The 24,405-nt window shown below is 40.5% G+C and overlaps 2 protein-coding genes across 5 annotated transcripts in view; one reads left to right on the plus strand and one right to left on the minus strand.

Annotated features, from left to right (window-relative positions):
- The window catches only part of LOC143019505 (tRNA-splicing endonuclease subunit Sen2-like), a 26,783-nt gene continuing 2,378 nt past the window's right edge, over positions 1-24,405 (plus strand). The window contains exons 1-5 of one of the 4 annotated variants that reach the window (XM_076175176.1): positions 1-268; positions 1,659-1,720; positions 13,742-13,959; positions 14,529-15,009; positions 16,954-17,114. In XM_076175176.1, the coding sequence (XP_076031291.1) occupies positions 1,690-1,720; positions 13,742-13,959; positions 14,529-15,009; positions 16,954-17,114 (891 nt within the window). In that variant the 5' untranslated portion in view covers positions 1-268; positions 1,659-1,689. Of the gene's footprint in view, positions 269-998; positions 1,150-1,423; positions 1,501-1,658; positions 1,721-13,741; positions 13,960-14,528; positions 15,010-16,953; positions 17,115-24,405 lie in introns of those variants that run through there. The other 3 variants (XM_076175177.1, XM_076175178.1, XM_076175175.1) reach the window with 3 other exon arrangements.
- The window catches only part of LOC143019503 (uncharacterized), a 26,507-nt gene continuing 25,721 nt past the window's right edge, over positions 23,620-24,405 (minus strand). Inside the window, exon 2 of the mRNA XM_076175163.1 lies at positions 23,620-23,866. Coding sequence (XP_076031278.1) covers positions 23,837-23,866 — 30 coding nt within the window. The 3' untranslated portion in view covers positions 23,620-23,836. The remainder of the gene's footprint in view (positions 23,867-24,405) is intronic.

Consider the following 24,405-nt stretch of genomic DNA (forward strand, 5'->3'; position numbering starts at 1 on the left):
GGAAAAAGATGGAGAAGGATAGATATGACGTAGTCTGATATCTAAAACAGTCATATTCCTGCAAACAATGTTTATCATGGAACGATTATTTCGAAGAATATTAGAACAACTTTCAGCATTTCCTTTTCTAGCAATTTTTTGATGTTTTAAACAATGCTAGCGGCTTTAAATTTGATTTAGCCATATTTACCAATGGTAGTTGGCAAAGTCTTAAGATATCAATACATAATAAACCCTCATAGCTACGAGACCCAAATTACATATACAAGTAAATATGGTATTTTTACATTTTGTGAATTAAATGTTTGGTACCTTACATAAAATCGGGACAGAGAAGGATACTCAAAACCCTTCATACTATATTACACAAACTGGCGTTGTGAGCGTAGGTTATTTACAGTAAATAAGCTCACAAACTTTTTTTTGTGTTATCCTCGCCTTCGGCTTCGGCAATTGTAATTGCAATTTCGAACTATGTCAGTATGTGATTTTTCATTGTATTTTATGTATTTAATTCATTGCCAGATAAGCTTTTTATTATTATTATTATTATTATTATTATTATTATTATTATTATTATTATTATTATTATTATTATTATTATTATTATTATTATTAATACTACTACTACTACTACTACTAGAGGCTTGATGATTGATCGTCTTGTATTCAGCTCTCAATACTCCAATCATTATCGCTTCTTGACACATTGGTCTTCCATTATACCGTCGTATATCATATTTAAGTAGATTGGGTTCTAGTTTAGTAACACGCAAACGTATTTTCACTTGTGTACTTTAATTTTTTTTCCCAATCCCAATGGACAATGGTTAGGAGTTATTGGATGAATAAGTTATGTCGTGTCCACGCTTGCGTCTTTCTGGAATTTTACCATAGACTGTACTAGTGTGTCTTAAGTTTTGCTTGAGCTTCATTACTTTAGTAGGACCAACGTCGGTAAATTTTAAGAAGTACACAAGTAAGATATTTTCCCATAGGTTTTTCTGTGGTTCATTCGAATATGACCCACAAATTTGGTGGATTTTTTTCCATTATCCCACCACCCCTACAATGATGGGGAGGCGATGGGAAAGTGAAGTTTTCAGGTGGGGAAGCACAAATTTCAGTGAAACACCTTAGAAATACCAGGTAAAACCATGTTTAGTGGAACTTAACCTAACCAAACCATACTAGGTAACCTCACCAAACCTTACCTTTATGGGGCATGTATTGACTAACCAGGGGCAAAGCCCCCCCCCCCCCCCAGATCACCTTGTAATAGTGTTACTGTACTTGTCAAGAAGACCATGTTTAGCAATTTTTGTTATTGATTTTTGACAAAAAAAAAAAATATTACTTTAATGTATTTTTATTTACAAAATAAATAATATTTTATTGATGTAATGTTTCTCTTCTGGAATCAAATTCCAGCACTTCACAACTATGTGAGAGAATGAATTTTTCCATAAGTGTAACTTTGCCTGCAGTTTGAAGACTTGTAAGACCATGTTCTTAAGTCTCTTTTGATCAAAAGTATATAATTACTGTACATACTTCATCATATTTTTATTGGATAATTTTGTATATTCTAGTTGTATCTTACATTATAACTTAAATATTATTTATATATTTTTTCTTTCTGATATATAACTTTACAGGAAGCATACATCGAAATTTACAGAGAAACCTATGTCAGCAGATGATACTGTATCCACAAAAAGTAAGAAGTAGATTCTTTAGTGGGGGTATGGGTACTTTTAATTGGTATAGCAGGAGGCAGTGTAATAGCCCTACAGTTTGGAAGGCTGTCCTATATTCTTCAATTTGACTTTTCCAAGCCACATACTTTTACAAAGTGACTATAGTAAACCCTCTATAAGTAAGTCAGATCGGTATAAGTCAGAAATTGGATAAACTGGATTCTATATAGCCACTGGATTATTTTCATCTAAGCCAGACAGCGGCAACATATATGGCTGGCATCCGGTCCAGTTTCCTGCCAAACCAGCCACCCACACAGCTGTCCTCAGTCAGTTTACCTTGTGTCACCTTACCGGCTGGATGAACAGTCAAGGGGTCATTCCTTATCACTTGTGTTATTTACCTTTTACCCTATTTGTACTTCGTGATGGCTTCCAAGGCTAGTGCTGTGCCTTTATCATTGTCTGGGAAAGGAAAGGAGAAAAGTCTAAGCATGGGTGAGAAATTGAAGGTGAGCCAGTTGTATGAAAAAGGCACCAAGAGGGGGGACCTCATGACCCAATTTGACCTTAAATGATTGACTCTCCATGATATTTTGCAGGCCAAGCACTGAATAAGGGAAAATTGCTTAAAAAAAATGAAAGGGGGAAAGGCAAAGGATGTGTTTTGTTCATGAAAATTCCACCATGAAAACTTAGATGAAGTGGTATGTGCAGCAATGTGCTGAGGCCTGGACATTCAAAATGCTGCACAATATCTAGCAAACCACCTTGGGATCCAAGATGTAATTGCAGTGAAAGCTGGCTGTAGGAGTTCAGGAGGTGCCATGGCATTGTGAACTGAGTGATCACAGGAGATCTGCTGAGTGTTGTTGTTGTTGTTGTCGTTCCCTAGACTGTCTGTCTGAGCAGTCCCGTCTCCCCAAGGAATGCCATAGCCGAAACTGGGTTTTCCCACAAATTCTTTATAGAGCGTATGTTGTGTTGTTTGCGTGCATGATTGTGTATAATGCAGTCTTCCATTATGTGTTGTATGGTATGGGGTGAAGTGTTACATCCTGGGCAGCTGTTCACAATGCGGTCATCCAGCCTCTTATGGTAGCTTAGAAGTGCTGGGTGGTGACCGCACCGCAGTCTGGCCAAGTGGACTCTGTCCTTTCGTGGGAGAGAGGATTCAGAAGGGTGGATATCAGGGGGTCTGGCATGCAGCAGTGTGTTGTCTTTCAGTGTGTTAATGGAGCGGTAAGTGATATGATTATGAATATGTTTCCGGAGGCTGGTATTTGGTGGTTGTGGAGGAAGAGAAGAGAGTATCTGTGCGTGATAAAGGTCTTTGGGTGTTGTATTAATGTTTCTTGGTGTGTGTGGGTGTTCTGCTATACATGTAGTGTAGCGGGTGTAATGTGTTTGTGGTGGCTGCGGCAAGTGTTTGTGTGCCTCTCATGTCGAGGTGGTCCTTGACTTTGAGGACTTTTGTTTCATGGTGTAAATGGTCTGTAGGTGTTGTATTTGTGCAGCCTGTAATTGTTTTTAGGGCTTTGTTTTGTATGATTTGAAGGGTGTTGTGGTGTGTCTCACTGAGATTAGGAGCCCATGCAGGACTCGCATAATTCAACACTGAGCGTATGCATTGTTTGTATATTGTTATATTAGTTTCTTTGTTTTGTCCAAATGTTGTTCCAGTGATTGACTTAAGTGCGTTAAGTCTGGGTGTGCATTTGTTTTTTATGTTTGTGATGTGTTGTTTGAAAGACATGGATGTATCGTATGTTACACCAAGAATTTTCGGTGTGTTTGTGTGTGGTATTAGAGTGTTGTTGATGTAGAGATGAGGTATGTATTTGTGTTCTTTTGTCCAGTTGGTGAGAAGTGTTGCTGTAGATTTGGTTGGAGCTATTTTGAGTCTGTTTGTGATGAACCATGTGTTGAGTGTGTCAAGGTATGGCTGGATTATTTCTGCAGCCTTGTCTGTGTTACGATGTGTGCATGTGATTGTTATGTCGTCTGCGTAGGAAGAGATTTGTATTTCTGAGGTGTCTGGCGTGGGTAAGTCATGCATGTATAGATTAAATAGTGTGGGGGATAGAACCGAGCCCTGTGGTACTCCATTCTTAATGTTTCTGATGTGCGATGATTGGCCATTATATGACACGTAAGCATTCCTACCTGCCAGATAATTGGCCAGCCATCTTTTGGTGTTATTGTGCATGTCTGTGTTATATATTTTATTTGTTAGGTTGTGGCGGGGGATAGCATCAAAAGCTTTACTAATGTCTAATGTTATGAGAAGTGTTCTGTGGTGGGGCCTATCTGAATTGATGCCATCTAAAATTCTTTGTGTGAGGTTTATCAGAAGAGTGTTTGTGGAGTGTAGTGGCCTAAAACCGTGTTGTGAGTCAGCAAGGGGAATATGTGGTGTGACACGTTTAAGTATTAGGCGTTCAATGACTTTAGAGGGGGTGCAGAGAAGTGTGATTGGGCGGTGCAATGTTGGGATTGTTGGGTCTTTGTTCGGTTTTGGAATGGTGATTAATTTACCATGCTTCCAGATGTCGGGTATAGTGTTGTGTGAATAGCTGTAGTTTGCAATGTTTGTGAGTGCATGTATACCTTGTGGTCCAATGTGTTTTAGGTGGATGTTGCTTATGTTATCAGGGCCACAGGCAGATGAGTGCTTGAGACTATATATTATGAGTTTTGTCTGACTGTCTATGAAGGGTATATAGTCTGAGTCTGTGGGAAAGTCTTTCTTACGTCGAATGGTGCGTCGGTCGTCAGGGTGAGAAGTGAGATGGCTTGTCTGTGCAAAATGACGTATGAATGCATTTGCCTGTTGTCTGTTTGAGGGTAGATTATCTGTTGTTGTGATTATTGCTGCGTGAGAGCGTGTAGTGTTACTGTTGGATAGTGTAATGCTGTTGAGTGTTTTGTACAATTTGCTGGTGTTTGTTTTGTGATCAAGTGTATTGATAAAGTTTTGCCAATTTTGTGTTTTTTGTTCATGTATTTTATTGGCAATCACAGTGTTTAGTGTTTGTATTTGGTCTGCTATGTTTTGAGGGATAGGTGTGGGGGTACCGTGTTTAAGTGTGTCACGTTGTCTGATGAGGCTTTGGATTTCTGGTGTGAAGTTGGGGTTGTGTGATTTTCTGTTGCCTCTAGGGATGTATCTCTTGTCTGCATTTTGTATGATTGTATTAAAAGTGTGCACAGCATTGTTTATGTTTGTGATTGGTGTACTGTTAAGTGTTTCAAAATGTTGTTCTGTCTCTTCAGTAAAAGCTTCCCAGTTAGCTCTCTTGTAATTGGTGTAAGTGTGTCTGTGGCCAACTGGGGTGCATCTTGTTTTGGTGGTGATGATGATTGGAAGGTGGTCAGAACCAAGGGTTCCGACCACTCTCCATGATGTTGTTAGGGTTAGGCAGGGGGAGCAAAAGGTGATATCAGGAGAGGAGGGAGTGTAGAGGGCTTGGTGTGGGATATGTGTATGATTATGTGTGTTGTTCATGATAGTCAATGAGTCAAACTGAGTCTGTATATCAAGCCCTCTGTCTGTGTCAGGGTTGTTGACATACCAGGCAGACGACTTGGCGTTGAAGTCTCCACCCATGATCAGGTTGGGGATTGAGGCTAGTTGGCTAAAATGAGGCCTGAAGGTGTCTGGAACTGTGGGGGATGATTGGGGGGCAATGTACATGTTAACTATTGTCAGTGTTGATTTGTTGCCTGTGCGGATTCGAATGGATTGGATTTCTGTTGTGTTACCTGTGGTAGGGAGGAGAATTTTGGTTGTGGCACTTGTGTCCACAAAACAGATGGAGTGGTGGATCAGGGTGATGAGTCCACCGCCATAGCCGTCAGTCTGGTCTTGTCTGATGGTGGTGTAATTATGAAATGATGGTGTTTTGTGTGAGTGTCTTAGTTTTGTTTCTTGTAAAATTGCAATGTGTATGTTGTGTTGTTTAAGAAAGTGTTCAAGTTCATGTTTTTTCGTGTTAATACCGTCAATGTTGTGTTGTGATATGTTGATGTTGTGTGTTTTGTATGTGTTGTATGTTGCCGTTTGGGGTTGAGGTTGGGATGGTAGTGGGGAAGGTGTAGGATCTGGGTCAGAGGGGGGGAAAGGAGAGATTGGGGACAAAGGAAGGGGAGTACTAATCGGGGGTAAGGGCAGAGGGAAATTGGGAGTGGGTGAGGGTGCTGGCTGTGGTTGGGGAGGTGGTAGTGGGGTTACTGGAGGGCAGGTAGAACATGTCCAAGTGTTTGTGTATTGGTTTGTGTCAGCAAGTGTTGTACAAGTGAGGTGGGCCCAGTTTTTGCACATATTGCACTGAACTGAGCCCTTTATCTGTCTGCTCGAAGTAATGGGTTTAGAGCATGTTGGGCATGTGTATTTTGTGGTGGGCCCAGGATTGCTCTCTACATCTCCAGCTAAAAGTAGAAGAAGAGGGGTGATCACCGGAAAATCGCCCCTCGGTGCAGAAAAAACGTAATATTGCATGTTGGGAAAAAGGATTGTGGTACTCCCCAAGGTAGGCGTAGCTCCTCTTGGGGATCGGTGCCACCTGCGTAGAGCCGGTGGCCAGGGGTAGTTGCTGCCGTTTGGCCCCCAACTCTTGGGGTTGGGGGGTGGTCTCACGACGTAGACGCTGCAGCTCCAGGACCTCTGCTGAGTGTTGATGCTAGTGCTGTGGACCCTTTTATTGCAAAATTGCATGAGTTGATGGAGAAGGAAGGACTTCTAGATTTCCAGGTGTACAATGCTGACGTGACTGGGCTATTCTGGCATGCTCTGCCCAGGAATACCCAGACCTTCAAGGAAATTTTTAGCACTCCTGGGCACAAAGTGATGAAGGAGTGGCTATCCATTGTGGCATGTGGAAATGCAAATGACTCACACTGTCTCAGGCCTGTGATTGTCAGCAAAAGCAAGAAGCCTCGTGCCAGTTGAGTATTATGGGGCTCCTTCAACCTGGTTCAACCAGGACATTGTTGAAGAATGGTTTCAGCAGCACTTTGACCTAGCTGTAAGGAACCACCAAGCTAAATATGGAATAAAATCTGATGAAGTGAAGGTACTCCTAATTCTCAATAATGCCCCAGCTCACCCATCATCATCCAGACTATAGTAAGGACATTGTTGAAGAATGGTTTCACCAGCACTTTGACCTGGCTGTAAGGAACCACTAAGCTAAATATGGAATTAAATCTGATGAGGTGAAGGTACTTCTAATTCTTGATAATGCCTCAGCTTGCCCATCATCATCCAGACTGTGTAGTAAGGATGGCTGCAGAAAGACATTGTTCCTCCTTCCCAATACTACCTTAATGATCCAACCCATAGATCAAGGCATCATTAAGAGTGCCAAAAGGCACTACAAGAACATTTTCCTCGAGCAGTGCCTTGTTGTGGTTCAGGATGATGGATGAGCCAGGCTATCTTGACTGCAGACCCAAGAAAACAAAAGAAAATTTCAAGGCTTACACAGTGAAAGATGCACTATTCAGTTGGGCTGAGGTTTGGAAGAAGGTGCCCCTGTCAACTTTCAGGAATGGCTGGTGCAAAGTACTAAAACCTAAAACTCCAGCAGCAGTCAAAGATGATTTTTTAAGGGTTTTGAAACCTCAATGATGGTGTACATGATGAATTAATCAGGACAGGGAGTAACTGAGCAGGAAGAGCTGGTGGAGTGGGTGTAGGAGGACTTTAATGTGCCTAGTTACTACCACATGGCAGTTTGCAGAATGAACCGGAGGAGGAGGAGGAGGAAGAGGCAACAGGTGTGCAACGGAGCCTGTCTCTGGCAGCTGCGCTAGAAGCAATTTCAACCTGCTTCAGACTCATTGATAGTATGGAAGAGCCCTTGGCTGAACACAGTGAGGGGCTGTGCATCATGAGGATGAAGATTCTCAAGCTGTAGCATGCAAAGCAGGTTCTACCAAAAATCTCCTCATGTTTCAAACCACTGTCCTCCACATCATGTAAGAGGTAATGCACACAGTTTGAGGAGTCAGTTGCATCCACCTCTTTAATGCAATCCACTGCTTCAGTACAACCCACCTCATATCGTGTTGGACGCACCTTCAAGTAAAAGCTGCTCCAGGACCAGCAAGCCTAGCATTTCTCAAGCAGATAATCAGTGAGACCTCTCATTTACGGACGTTAATTAGCTGTATTTGCGGTGTTTTCGCTGTGTTTTCGGTGTTTTTGGTGCTGTTGTTTAGTGTGTGCAATCACTATGCCACCCAAAAACCACTCCAAAACACAGAAAACACTGCAAACGCAGTTAATTAATGTCCATTAATGAGAGGTCTCACTGTACAGAGAACTTGTGACAACAATTACCATGGCTACACTCAATGTTACAGAAGTAATTTTTATGACAGTGTACAGAAGTAACATACATAAATACAGGTAAATACATACATACATATACCAAGGCTTTTTCCCCCTTACAAGGGAGGTAGCCAAAAAGGAAAAGGCATAAAATCATTCCCACCCATTCCATTCCTGAATACACTCCACACCCCTCCACCCTCCCTCTTATCTTAGCACCTCCTGGATGACGGGTCATCCCTGCACCTCGTCCACTGCCCTGGGTCAGAAGCAGTGTCGCAAGACACAGCACATCCAAAGCAAGGCCGCTTCATTAAATCGGCGACCCCCCTCTCCGTCTCCCCATGCATAAAAGGAGAAGACGGGGAGAAATCTCTTCGGGCTGCGTCAAATTTTGCTCACACATACTACCTCACCCTCCATCCCCCCGCCCATTCCACCTCATGCATCACAACCTCCTCCATATACTCGCACTCGCACGCCGTCGTCACCAAGAAGAAGGGGATTTACGACGAAAAACGAAACCTGGTTTGTATTGTAGGGGTGGGGAGTGATCGTGAGTGTCCAAAATGATATCTCTGCAGTGCTAGTCAATTGTATTATCATGGAAATAGCGAAAATGAAGGAAAACAACGACTTGAGAGACAGTCACGAAACAGAGCCATCTAGCGTCAGACGATCGAACCGCAATGTAAACAAATCCATGTGTGACGAAGAAGACTTCACAGGATTTAACAAATATGAAAGTCGATTATTAAAGATAGAGAAAGATATGAACAAAACTAGGACTCGGTGGGAGAATGAAATTATGGACTTAAGAAATGATATCATAGGATTAAGGGAATGCTTAGCACAGGCGAATCACGAAATCTCTGACCTAAGAAAAACCAACTTAGATCTCACAAACGAGATCAAAGAAATGAAAAGGGATATAAATGAGCTGAAGAATGATAATGAAAAGAAGAAAACTAATGAAAATAACAGCAGCGACAATTTAAAGATACGAGGTGAACAACAGATTACATGAGTTGTCACAAAAGATCGAAGAGAATCTAGGTGAAGAAAGTATTCAGAAAATTAAGAAGTGGAAGGAAAACATCGAAAACAAGGAAACTGCTTTTAAAGAAATAGTCAAGCAGCAAATGCAGGATAATGCAAAAGACACAATTATCCAAGTGATTAATGAAAGAGCAAACTGGGTCAGGGATACAGTAGATAGGAAAAAATGTATTGTGGTCTATGGACTAAAAAAAAAACGGATTGGCGAGGTACATGAGAGAAAAAGAAGAAAAAGAGACAGCAGTAGAAATTCTAAATGAAATTCAGGGGGGGGGAAAGAGATTCAAGCATAGACTTAGAAGAGACACACAGAATCGGTCACTACTCTAAAGATAAAATTAAGGTCACAGATGGTAGTAGAAGACATCTTTGAAAAAGTAGGCAATTTGGCAAAGAGTAAAAGTACAATAAGATATGGATAAAAAGAGAAATGAGTACTGAGGAATTAGAAAAAGAAAAGTCACTAAGAAAAGAAGCAAAGGAAAAAAACTTGTTGAGAACGGAGACAGAATGCAACGAATTCCATTGGAGAGTAATCAACATGAGATTGAAACAGTGGCACATCAAAACGAAAAAACCAAGGACAGAAAAGATAATGGAGAAGGAAGAAAATTAAAAGTGGCCTACACTAACATTGACGGATTAATTTCAGGTCTGAACGAACTCAATGATTATCTGTTAGAAGAAAAACCAGACATAATGGGAATTGTAGAGACTAAACTAAGAGGAGAAATACCATCTATTGATATTGGACAAGGGCTATACAATTACTGGATAAGAAACAGGGACAAAAAGCAGGGAGGGGAATCATGTTCTTGGCCAAGAAAGACCTAAACGTGACAAAAATTGCAGAGGGCAAAGGTAATGTTGAACTGATCATGATAAAAGTCGAAGGCAAGAATATGAAAAGTAGAAAGTTTGTGGTGACCTATGTGCCCCCAAGAACGAATGCTTGGAAAGAAAACGAACACACAAAAATGCTAGAAGATACAAGAAAATCACTAAATGAGATACTAATGGGTAAGGGTAACCTAGTAATTATGGGAGACTTCAATTGCAAAGAAATTTGTTGGGACATGACAGTACGAGGAGATGACGTGTGGGGCAATGTACTGCTAGACATGACCATGGAGTACACAATGACCCAGTGGGTCAGTGAAAACACAAGGTACAGAAACAATGAAGAGCCATCAAAACTAGATTTAATATTTACAACAGAACCTGAAATAGTGGACAAAGTCCACTACAAGACACCAATTGGAAAGAGTGACCATGTACTCATCGAAACTGTACTAAAGGAAGAAATAGAGATGAAGAGGAGCGAAAAGCATAGGAAAGGAAGATTGATGTACAACAAAACAGACTTTGCAAAACTAAAGACGTTCTTCCAGAATGCAAACTGGGAAAAATTCTATATGGAAGCGACAACAGTGGAAGAGAAATGGAACATACTGTTGGCTAATTACAATGAAGGGGTAAACAGGCATGTACCAAGACAAAAGCGAGAGAGTACATTAAATGTTGGTTCAATAAAAGATGCAGTGAGGCAAAAGACAGAAGGGACAAAGCTTGGAAAAGGTGGAGAAAAGACAAAAAACAAAGCAAATGGCAAATTTATATAAACTATAGAAATGAGTATGTTAATGTGAGAAGAGAGGAGAAAAGGAACCATGAGAAGGATATTATAGATAAATGCAAAGATCAGCCCAAGCTATTCTACCGGTATGTAAATGGTAAACTTAAAACCAAACAGGAACTAGTGAAACTATGCCAAGGAGATATAGAATACACAGAAGAATTAGAGATGGCCGAAATCATGAACAACCACTTATCTGTCTTCACCAGAGAGAAAATACAAAATTGGGACATAGATAATAACAAACATTCTCCCCACATGAGTGAATTTACAACATCACAAAAATAAATATCAGAACATCTATCAAAACTGGATGTCAGAAAATCACATGGCCCGGATGGAATTGCAAATTGGATTCTAAAAGAATGCAAAGAAGATCTAACGGACAAAATACACATCATAATAAATAGCTCACTCAAGGAAGGAAAGATACCCAATGACTGGAAAAATGCTAACATTGTACCAATATATAAAGGAGGAAACAAGGAATAACCCACCAACTATAGACCAGTATCACTAACAAGCACTATAGCCAAAATTTGTGAGAAAATCATCAAGAATAGATGGGTAAAACACCTGGAAGATAACAACATATTAAACCCAAGACAATTCGGGTTCAGACAAGGTAGATCATGCACCACAAACTTGATATGCTTCTACTCAAGACTAATAGACATAGTGCAAGAAAGAAATGGATGGGCTGATTGTGCATTCCTAGACTTGCAAAAAGCATTTGACAAAGTACCACACAGAAAACTACTAAAAAAAAACTGGAACACATAGGAGGAATACAAGGGAACCTACTAAAATGGAAGGAGGACTTCCTGACTGAAAGAAAGATGAGAGTAGTACTCAGAGAAAAATATTCAGATTGGAAAGAGGTGATCAGTGGAGTACCGCAAGGATCTGTACTGGCTCCAATAATGTTTGCTATCTATATGAATGATATGGACGAGGGCGTGAATTGTTATATGAGCTTCTTTGCTGATGACGCCAAACTGTTAAGGAAAGTAGAAACTGATAAGGACTGTGAAGCACTGCAAGAAGATCTGAATAGGGTATGGAACTGGAGTCAGAAATGGGAAGTGGATTTTAATACTAAGAAGTGTAGCATAATGGAGTTTGGAAAAAGCAAAAACAGAATATCAAGAAATTATACAATTGGAACCAAGGAAGTAAAGAAAGTAGGATCCGAAAAAGACTTGGGAGTTATTATCACAAACGACTTGTCCTATGATACACAGATTAACAAAATTGTCGGGGAGACTTACAACTTGCTAAGATCAATAAAAGTGGCTTTTGCTTACCTGGACGAAGACATGATAAAAAAAATATTGGTTACATTGATAAGGCCTAGACTAGAGTATGCGGCGACATTGTGGTCCCCCAGTACCAAAAAGAACATAAAGAAAATAGAAAGAATCCAAAGAGCAGCTACAAAAATGGCACCTGCACTTGCAAACCTATCATACGAGGAGAGATTGGCTAAACTGGAGCTACCGACACTGGAGGAAAGAAGAGAGAGAGGAGACCTACTGACCATCTACAGAATCATGAAAGGCACAGAGATACTTGATAGAGAAGAATTACTAAACTGGGACAAGAGAAACACAAGAGGACATGGAAGGAAATTAAGAAAACATAGCTATAGAAGAGAACTGAAGAAAAACAGTTTTCCACATAGAGTTTTAGACACTTGGAACAAACTGGATAATGAAATAGTAAGCGCAAAAACCATTCACGAATTTAAAAGCAAACTAGACACGGAGAGATACAATGGCGGGACAACACGAGCATAGCTCCCCTTCCCGCAAAATACAACTAGGTAAATATACAACCATTCTCCATTCACCCGTCTTCTGTCCTCTCCCGTCCTTCCTCAACAGACATTCCCCTCTTCCCCAAAGCCCCCTTCACCCCATCCATCCACCTCATCCTAGGACGTCCCCTCATGTTCACTCCCTCCACATCTGCCCTCCATACCTCTTTTACTAGTTTTTCTTCACTCATTCTTTCCATGTGTCCAAACCATCCTAATACTCTTTCATCAACCCTATTTCCCAACTCCCTTTCCACCCCTGTTCTCCTCCTCACCTCCTCATTTCTCACTCTATCTAGCCTAGTAACCCCCAACATACTTCTCAGACAGGTAAATATAGTTTAAAAATACAATTACCAGTATTATCTGTTGATAATAGAAAAAAAAAAATTAATGGTTGTGGGTGTGTAGCAGGAATACATTTTTATAGATAACGGATCCTCAGATATCTTGACAAGGGGTTCCTACCAATTGATCTGACTTATAAAGAGTTTACTCTATTTTCACTATATAGTGGTGATAGTGTGACAGGCAATCCTGGAGTGTACAGGTCCTTTCCAACAACTCAATTTGCTCCCACACCCACCTATGCTACACACAGCAAATTGAATTAAGAACAATCCCTTGTATATCCAAACTATAAATTTGGTAATAGAATAGACTGCTGTTAATTCATTTTGCTGTGGTTAATAGGTGAGGGGTAGGGGAGTAGTACATGTTACCAGACAGGACCAGTATACACTAGGACTGTGTGACATGCTGGCTTCACCATATTGCTATGTTTTTGGATGAGGAAAGGCCAACTGTTATTTTGTAGATTAGGATTAGACCTAATTTGGTTTGGCTTGCACTTGGTACAAGGAGCAGTATTGATCTAGTATGGATACTGGTTTGTGATGTTGGAAAGAAAACATCTTGTTTATGTGTCTGGAAAATGTTTCAAGAGAAACTGCCATAGGGATGGCACTATTGTCATCTACTATTCTGGCTAAAATTAATGGTGAAATTTTGGCAGAGGTGAACCCCCCTGCCCCACATACACACACAACAAAGAATATTAGAAATCACTGTTTCATAGGGTGATTCATGTGAACCTGATATTGATTTTTGACTCAACTTGTTTTCAATTTTTTGCTTACCCTCATAGGTTTGTGCAAAAATGAGTGAAAATCTGGTTTAATTACTTTCAGGAGACTTGTATAGGGTTTGTAGGATGAGTAATCTTATACCACCATTACGCAAAAAGGCGAGAATGAAGGAGGTTAAGAGTGCACCATTGCCTGTTGCTGTTGGAGTTTACACAGATGTTGCAAGTGCTGTTTGTGGGTGGAAAGTGTATCAAGCATCTTATGCAAATGGCATTGTAACTGTATCAAATGCAAGTCATGCCCGGGCACTGTACAAAAATGTAAGTATTATGTGCACACTTTTCCTGTCTTACATGGGTAAAGTACTTCATTTATATAAATATAATTGAAGCTATGATTTCAAACAATTGCTAGATAGTTGGTAGCACTGACCATTGAAGATGTAATGGATAAATATATTTCGTTGCTAAAGAAATAACACTATTGAAACTACTTGCTTAAATATATGTATAGTGATTAGTATTAGACCTTAGGATATTATGGTGCTCAGCCAACCCTTCATATAAGAATTTGTCTTTTTAAAAAGAAATATAGAAGGGATCAAGATAACTCTTTATCCCTAAAGCGCTGAGATGAGAGGAATGGTATGTATAAACATGTATATAATACTTTAGCTTATAGATATATCATAGAAAATAAAGAGATGTACACTGCCCAATATTCATAGAGTAAAAATCAATACAAAAGTTCTTCACTACATGATGTATGGGCCAACCCAGTAGCTGTAGCTGAATGCCTTAGGACTGTGGACCTTCATAGGAAAACTAAGGTTACAGATTGACTGATACTCACAAAACTTTGTAATTCTTTATTTGTCTTTATTATTCAGGGTTACTTTGGACATGGCAACCTTTCCGAGTCGGGAATCAATTTCCATGAGAGAGGTGATGTCATATCAGAATCTGTATTGGACAGAAGAAAAGAGTGGAGCCAAATGTCAGAACAAGAGTTGAGCAGGTCAAAGAAAAAGTTTGCCAGAGCCAGTGTTAAGGAAGAGAATGAACCCATTTTGGTAGTCAACAGTGATTCAGCTCAGGATGTAGAAGAACTAGAAGGACATATGGAAGAAGATCCTTTTCCAATCACAGAAAAACTTCATCTTACTTTAGAAGAAGCATTTTTTCTTTCATATGCTCTTGGTTGTTTAGTCGTGACACCTGAAGGGAAGAGAGAAGGCATGAACATTGATCAAATGTGGACCACATTTTGTAATGATAGTGATGTGTTTCCTTTTCATTATGTTGTTTATCATCGCTACAGAAGTGAAGGCTGGATTGTTAAGCCAGGAGTGAAATTTGGAGTTGACTGGTGTGAGTATATATATATTTATATATATATATATATATATAATATATATATGTGTATATATATATATATATAAATATATATATATATAATTTTTTTTTCTCTCATTGCTATGAAAAGGGATTTTTATGGCTCCAAAGAAGTAAACATCCATTTCTTTTTTCTTATCACTGCTGTATCCTTGGTCATGGCAAGTTCCTAGACACAATGAAATGATCTTTTGTTAAGTGCTAAACTTCCTAGAGAACAGTTAATATGGATGTCTTGAATTTCTTTTTATTATTATTATTATTATCTTATATATATATATATATATATATTATACATATATACATACATACATATACCAAAGTCTTTTTTCCCCCTTATAAGGGAGGTAGCCAAAAACAAAGGCATAAGAACCACTCCCACCCATTCCATCCCTATCATACTCCACTCCCCTCCACCCTCTTCCCTCCCTCTATCTTGACACCTCCTGGATGACGGGTCATCCCTGCATCTCACCCACTGCCCTGGGTCAGAAGGAGTGCCGACACAGCACATCCACAGAAAGGCTGCTTCATTAAATCGGTGACCCCCCTCTTCTGTCCCCTCATGCAGAAGAGAAGATGGGAGAAATCCCTTTGGGCTGCATCAAATTATATATATATATATATATATATATATATACACATATATAATATATATATATACACACACACATTATATATATATATATATATATATATATACAGGTAAACGTCGACTTACGATGGCATTAGGTTTCGATAGAGCCATCGTAAGACGATCTCATCGTAAGTCGATCCCCACTCTGTTCCGTGGTCACTGTACCTAGCCTACCTGTATATTAACCACCAGAGATACTGAATATAGCTTATTAAACATGTACAGTAGTTTATTTAATTATTTTTATCCTTTTTACTATATTGAAACACTATAATATGTATTTTCACTACGGAACTTAAATCTCGCGGGCAGCAGCCAATGCCAGCCGTACGACGTGACGTAATAATACTCGCATCATAAAATATAGTCACCGCTTATATCGATCGTTCTTTCTTTCACCCGCGAATTTTGAAAACCACAGAGAATGGGATTTAGGGCACATTTGAGAGAATGTAAAAACACAGGGGCGACTACAATAAATATAATCAAGACGCCGATATGGCAGCGTCGCGAATCCACTTGCTCCTCATGACGCCTACGTGTGCGGCACCGTATGGAAGGGGTTAAATTATCATATCGTCGTCGTCGTCGTCGTCATCGTAAAGTCGAACAATCGTAAGTCGCGGCCATCGTAAGTCGACGTTTACCTGTATATATATATATATATATATATATATATATATATATATATATATATATAATTTGATGCAGCCCAAAGGGATTTCTCCCATCTTCTCTTCTGCATGCGGGGAGTGAACATCAAGGGGCAACCAAGGATGAGATGGATGGATGAGGTAAAAGGGGCATTGGGAAAGAGGGGAATGTCTGTTGAGGAAGGACGGGAGAGGACAGAAGATAGGGGTGAGTGGAGAATGGTTGTGTATGGATGATGGTATGATGCATGGAAGGTTAGGGGTTGACAGCCCAAAGGGATGTCTCCCTGTCTTCTCTTTTTCTGCATGAGGGGTGGAGAGGGGGGGTTACTGATTAAATGAAGCAGCCTTGCTGTGGATGTGATGTGTCTTGCTGCATTGCTTGTGACCAAGGGCAGTGGGCAAAATGCAGGGATGATGTCATCCAGGATGAGCAAAAAAAAAAAAAAAAAAAAGAGGGAGAGAGGTGTAGTGAATGGGAGAGGAATATGTGGGAATGAAATGGGTGGGAGTGAATTTATGCCTTTGACTTTGGCTACCTCCTTTGTAAGGGGGAAAAAGCCTTTGGTGTATCTATGTATAATTTTTTTTTATAATTTGGAATAATAATACTTCTGTAATTTTTTTCAGTGCTGTATCCAGTTGGTCCCCCATTTTATCATGCACAGTTTGCACTCAAAGTGCAAAGTGTTTGGAGTGACGACTTTACTACTGACGATATGATCCCTTTTTCAAAAATAGATTGGATCAGTACATCTGCTTTTGAACGTCTTTGTAATCATGTTGTAAAGGTACAGTTATTATTATTACTGTATTATTTTTTTCATATTTTGTAGTAGGGATGAGAATAGGATTAGGCATCCTACTCTCTGTAGCCCCAAAGGGGGCATCCCCCTCCCCTTAAAAAAAAAAAAAAAGAGAGAGAGAGAGTGTCTGGGAAAAGCTTTCCAACCAGAACCCTTAGTTTTGGGTCATTTAGTGTGCACGGATGTGGTACAGATGAGAATAAAAGGGAAAAGATGTTTTGTGAGAAGATGGATGTGTTAGCAGTGAGCGAAACCAAGTTGAAAGGAAGGGGAGAGTTTGAGTTTGGGAGTGGAGAGGAGGGAGAGGTGGGGTGGCTATACTAGTAAGTGAACATGTTGGTAAATCTGTGGTGGAGTGGAAGAAGGTTTCTTCAAGGTTAATGTGGATGAGGGTGAAACTGGGAAGGGAGATGTGGGTTTTTATAAGTGCATATGGGCCTGGTAGTGAGAAAAGGGAGCCTTTTTGGATGGATTTAAATGAGTGCATAGAGGGTTTAGGGAGAAATGTCAATGTAGTGGTATTGGGAGATCTTAATGCTAGGGTAGGAAATGAATCAATAGATGGAATGGTTGGGAAGTGTGGAGTTTCAGGAAAAAATTGAAGTGGAGAGTTGATGGTGTAGATGTGTACAGTGTTTAGGAAGAAAATCGAGCATAAGTACACATGGGAGAGGGTGATGGATGGAAGGATAGTAGATAGGGCTTTAATTCATAAGTGGGGAGAGTGGGGGAATATCAGATAATTTTTTTGTGGAAGGTAAGTTGAGAGTGGGGGATAGATGGAGTAAACTGCTTAAATAATAAAGAAAATGAGTACAAAAAGAAGCTGAGAGAGGAGTGGGAGGGAATGAAGGATGGAGTAGAACTAGGAGTGGAGGAGGAATGGGGATGATTCAAGGAGGGAATCACAAGGTGTGCAAAGTTGGTGTGTGGAACAAGGAGGACAAGAGGAAATAGAAGGAAGGGTAGTGAGGGGTGGGATGAGGTAGCAAAGAAGGTTGTAGAAGAGAAGAAGCGAGCATTCACAGATTGGTTACAAAATAGGATGAGGGAATCATAGGAGAGGTACAAAGAAAAGAGAAGTAAAGCCTAAGATAAAGGAGGCAAAGAGGAGAGCAGATGTAAAATGGGGTAAAAGTATGACAAAATTTTGAAAGTAATAATATGTTTTGAAAGGAAATTAAGAGAGGAAGAGGAGGTAAATCAAGTAGAAAAGAAAAGGTAAAGGTGCAGATGGAGAGATGATAATGGAAGAGACAGCAGGAAGAGGAAGATGGGCAGAGTATTTTAGGGACTTGCTTAATGTGAAGGAGGATATAGAGGGAAAAATAGTTGCAGTGGGAACCATTAAGAAAATTACAGTGATGAATGAGGAAATTAAGAAAAGATGAAGTGAAAGCAGTTATTAAAATGATGAGAGCTGGTAAGAGCAGGTAAGGCACCTGGGTTAGATGGATGTCATGCGGAGTGTTAAAAAAAGGGAGGTACAGTTATGGTGGACTGGCTGGTGAGGTTATTTAATGTTTATATAAAAGAGGGTAGAATACCAGAGGACTGGAGGAGTGCCTGTATAGTTCCACTTTATAAGGGAAAAGAGGACAAGTGTGAGTGTAGTAGTTTCATAGGGATCAGTTTGTTGAGTGTAGTTGGGAAGGCTTATGGGAGGGTTTTGATTGAGAGGATTAGGAAAGGAACAGAGGGAGCAGTTGGTGAATAACAGTGTGGGTTTAGGACAGATAGGGATTGCATGGATCAGATTTTTATGGTATGGCAGATATGTGAGAAAGCTTTAGGAAAAAGTAAGGATGTATTTATGGGCCTTTATGGATTTGGAAAAGGCTTATGATAGGGTAGATGGGAAGGCACTGTGTGAGGTATTGCAGATATATGGGATAGGAAGAAAGCTGTTAACCACTTCCATACGGCGCTGCCTACGTAGGTGGCATGAGGAGCAAGTAGGTACTCGCTGATGCCGAAGTCGCCATCTTGATTATATTTATTGTAGTTGTACCTACGTAATTTTCATTCTCTCTAAACTGGCTTCATCAGTTTTCTATGGTTATCAAAATACACGGGTGAAAGAGAATGGACAATTTAGCACTGACTTTATTTTTTATAATGCGATTATTATTTCGAGACATCGCACGTTGGGTAGCTAATGCTGCCAGATGTGCGATGTGCCCCGGAGGGAAGAGGTTAAGGGGATTGTCCATTAGAAAATCGAACTTTTTTAGTTTGGGGTGAAAGTGGCTGAGATTTTTTCCTAGTAACTGTCTTGTCCAAGAGAAGATACCACCGAGTTTTCAAGTCATTTATGCTTATACTTTTTTTTATTGTAATTTTTTTTTATTTGAGGGGTAATTTTTTAAAATTTTGAAATTGATTCAGAGGATAGACCTTTGACTGGATATTGATTATTTTTTGTCTTTATAATGGGCTAAGATAGATGAAGAAATGGAGGCAGAATTATGATGTTCTGATCTGTCTGTTATGAGAAAAAAAATCCAAAGTAAGTTGATGAAAAAAGCAAAAAAAACAAAAACAAAATGTACATTTGAAAAAATCCTACTAGTCCTTGACAGGACATAAATCTGCCTCCAAATGTTTTCCCAATTATGCTGAATCTGAAAAGGATTTGCAGTTAAAAATCAGTGAAGGCATTTTGGATATGAATCAAGTTAAATGTGCAAAAATCAAGTTTTTCAGGAATGAGCGTCATATTTTTTTTGTTCATGGTTACTGGTCCCCTTTCATCATTTAGGATGTTATGGTATTGAAAGGGTATCATAGGCACAACCCTACTCTTTGTTGCCAGCTTTTGATTAATTACAGGTTTATATGATGAATCCAGTTAGTATCCACTAGGTGTTATATTGCACTTTTCCTTTTCTTGGCGCGGTGCATCTTTGGCGACAGACGATCTTTATCTGCCATCCTAAGCTGTTTTATGGCATCACTGGTTGTTGTCCCTCTTGCTGATGGCATATATGCAAGTTCATAACCAAAGATGTGGTGCAGAACTGCAACTTGAGCACAGAATTGAACTCTAGCTGCTGATGCAAACTTCCTCTTTGAACTCAAAGCCCAGATCTTTGCATGGAAGCTTTCATTTTGGTTTTGTGTCCTTCCCTTGAGGCATTTCTCTAAAAGCTCTGTAGAGGTGAGGTCTTGATATATTGCCAGTGGGAATCTTCACCAGGAATGGCTTCTTGACTCTGGCTAGTGCTCTCTGGAAAAAAACACCATGAGTCTTCTCCCTTAGGACAGTAAGAATGCAATGGCTTCTCATCTGTGCTGACAGAATGCAAATAGGAGGCCATGATAGCTTTACGCATTGTCTGAACGTCAATATTCACACAATCACGTATTGCCTTCCAATAATGCTGTGTCAACTGTCACAGCATCTGTCAACATATTAGCTCGTATGCTATTATTTATCATACAAAAGCATAAATATTGTGCAAAATACACAGCTTCTTTTGTTAGCAAATATATGTAACAACAGAAAACGTAATATGCAGTACGCAGCGCACACATCTCAGCCACAGTAGGGTGGGGGGTACTGTATTATATTTTTTTAGATAGTAAAAATCAAGATACAGCTTTCATACTCAGCCACGAGATAGCTTATGAGCAACACTTTTAGAGGAAATATTTTCAGAATTTCGTATTTTTTTTTATTTTGTCGTGATTTTCTGATGGACGATCCCCTTAAGAGCAGTTGAGTTTTTATGAGAGTAGTAGAGCCTGTGTTAGAATTAGAAACTGAGTGAGTGGTTTGAGGTAAAGGTGGGACTTTGCCAGAGATGTGTTATGTCATCTTGGCTGTTCAATTTATATATAGATGGGGGTGGTACAAGAGGTAAATGTGAGGCTAACAGGCTGGAGATTGGAGATGGTTAAAGAAAATAGAGAAAAATGGGAGATAAGCCAGTTGTTGTTTGCTGATGACAGTGTGCTTGTAGCAGGATCAGAGGAGGGATTGAGGAAGTTAGTGACAGTTTGGGAAGATGTGCAAATGAAGGAAGTTGAAGATAAATATGGGTAAATTAAGGTGATGAGATGTACAAGGGGAGAATGTGGCAGCAAATTAGAAGTGAGTATTAAGGGAGAGAGACTGAAGGAAGTGGATAGCTTTAGATACTTTGGTGCAAATGTGGTGGGAAGTGAGGAGTGGAAGTGGAGGTAGAATATAGACTGAAAGAAGCAAGTAAATGCCTTGGGGGGATTAAAAAGTGTAATGAGAAATAGACATTTGAGAATGGATGCTAAGAGGAAATTGTATGAAGTGATTGTACTGACAGCAATATGTGGGGCAGAAATATGGAACATAAGAGAGGAGGAGTTTGAATGTGTTTGAGATGAAATGAATGAGAAGTATAAGGGGGTTACAAGGTTGGATAGAGTGAGAAATGAGGAGAGCGGATGTGGAGAGAGATGGGTTGATGAAAGAGTATTGGGATTGTTTGGATAAATGAAAAGAATGAATGAAGAGAGCTTAGTAAAAGAGGTGTGGAAGACAGAGGTGGAAAGAGCGAATATGAGGGGATGACCAAAAATGAGAGTGATGGATGGGGCAAAAGGGGCATTAGGAAAGAGGGGAATGTCTGTTGAAGAAGGAAGGGAAAAGACAGAAGATGGGGTGAATGGGGAATGGTTGTGTATGGATGATGTTTGATAGTATGATCCATGGAAGGGTGGTGGTGGAGTAAATGTAAATGATATTTTGACGCATCCAAAAGGGATTTCTCCCTGTGTTCTCTTTTTCTTCATGAGGGGACATAGAGGGGGGTTTGCCAATTAAATGAAGCAGCCTTGCTGTGGATGTGCTGTGTCTTGCTACATTGCTTCTAACCCAGGACAGTGGGCAAGATGTAGGGATGACCCATCATCCAGGATGAGCTAAGATAAGAGAGAGGGGGTGAATGGAAGTGGAGTATGTGGGGATGGAATGGGTGGGAGGGGATTTTATGCCATTGTTTTTTGGCTACCTCACTTGGAAGGGGGAAAAAGCCATCGGTATATGGATATATATTTTGTAGCATTTGTTAATGTTGATAGAGAATGAATGAAGAAAGACTAGTAAAAGATGTATGGAAGGCAGAGGTGGAAGGAGTGAGTATGAGGGGTTGACCTAGGATGAGCTGGAGGGATAGGGTAAAAAGGGTATTGGGAAAGAGGGGAATGTCAGTTGAGGAAGGACAGAAGAGGACAGAAGATAGGGATGAATGGAGAATGGTTGTGTATGGATGATGGTGTGATGCATGAAGGTGAGTGGGTGGGGGATGGGGGGTGAGGAAGTATATGTGAGAAATAAATTGATGCAGCCCAAAGGGATTTCTCCCCGTCTTCTCCTTTTCTGCATGAGGGGATGGAGAGGGGGGGTTGCCAGTTTAATGAAGTGGCCTTGCTGTGGATGTGCTGTGTCTTGTGACACTGCTTCTGACCCAAAGCAGTGGGCAAGATGCAGGGATGACTCATCATCCAGGAGGTGCCAAGATAAGAGGGTGGAGGGGAATGGAGTATGTTAGGGATGGAATGGGTTGGAGTGGATTTTATGCCTTTGCTTTTGGCTACCTCCCTTATAAGGGGGAAAAAGCTTTTGGTATATGTAATTATGATAGAGTACAGGTTGGGTTTCCTCCAAAATGACCTTCATGTTCAGTGATTCACAGACAAGCAGTGATAAAAAATTATGGAAATGCCAGGGAAATCCCTCTGAGATGGATGCTAGGAAGAATCATCTTCTCACCATCCATCTTCAAAACCCTTTAACATCATCAGCTCTATCTGGAGGTGCAGCCCTAAGAGATTGGTACTCTGTTTCCAAGGAGGCCTAAGATCTCTGTCTCTATCAACTTAATTTTCACTCACTTTTTACCCAGTATGGGGTATTGACTGCATAAAGTTTTAGCAATAAATTTTAGGGACTCCAGTGACACTCCTATGGACTAGTCTTGATTGAAGAATGATCTCCACAAAAACCAGAATGCTGATTACCTTTAACATCTGATATCCCTTGTTTCTGCTGTTGAACTTGGCATACTGTAGCAAAGTCAGCAGCCCTTCACTTGTAAGGGAATCTTTCATTTGTTCCAGCATTATACATACATATACCAAGGCTTTTTCCCCCTTACAAGGGAGGTAGCCAAAAAGGGAAAGGCATAAAATCATTCCCACCCATTCCATCCCTGAATACACTCCACACCCCTCCACCCTCCCTCTTATCTGAGCACCTCCTGGATGACGGGTCATCCCTGCACCTTGTCCACTGCCCTGGGTCAGAAGCAGTGTCGCAATACACAGCACATCCACAGCAAGTCCGCTTCATTAAATCGGCGACCCCCCCTCTCTGTCCCCCCATTGCATAAAAGGAGAGGATGGGGAGAAATCCCTTTGGGCTGCGTCAAATTTTGCTCACACATACTACCTCACCGCCCCATCCCCCCGCCCATTCCACCTCATGCAATCACAACATCATCCATATACAACCATTCTCCATTCACCCGTCTTCTGTCCTCTCCTGTCCTCCCTCAACAGACATTCCCCTCTTCCCCAAAGCCCCCTTCACCCCATCCATCCACCTCATCCTAGGACGTCCCCTCATGTTCACTCCCTCCACATCTGCCTTCCATACCTCTTTTACTAGTCTTTCTTCACTCATTCTTTCCATGTGTCCAAACCATCCTAATATTCTTTCATCAACCCTATCTCCCAGCTCCTTTTCCACCCCTGTTCTCCTCCTCACCTCCTCATGTAACCCCCATCATACTTCTCAGACACCTCATCTCAAACACATTCAAACTCCTTCTCTCTTCTTCTCTTATGTTCCATGTTTCTGCCCCATACAGTGCTGTTGGCACAATCACTCCTTCATACAGGCTCCTCATTACACTCTTTAATCCACCAAGGCATTTACTCACTTCTCTCAATCTACATTCTACCTCCACCTTTTCCTGCCACATTTGCACCCAAGTATCTAAAACTATCCACTTCCTCCAGTCGCTCTCCCTTAATGCTCACTTCCAGTCCACTGCCACTTTCACCGCTTGTACATCTCATCACCTTACTTTTACCCACATTTATCTTTAGCTTTCTTCTATCACATACTCTCCCAAACTCTGCCACCAACTTCCTCAATCCCTCCTCCGATCCTGCCACAAGCGGAGTGTCGTCCGCAAACAACAGCTGGCTCACCTCCCACTTTTCTCCATTTTCTTTAATCATCTCCAATCCCTTGCCCACTACCCTTGCATTTACCACTCGCACCACCCCA

The sequence above is a fragment of the Oratosquilla oratoria genome, chromosome 37 (genome assembly GCF_046742065.1).
Source record: "Oratosquilla oratoria isolate Oo_2021 chromosome 37, ASM4674206v1, whole genome shotgun sequence".
Taxonomy (NCBI): Eukaryota; Metazoa; Arthropoda; class Malacostraca; order Stomatopoda; family Squillidae; genus Oratosquilla; species Oratosquilla oratoria.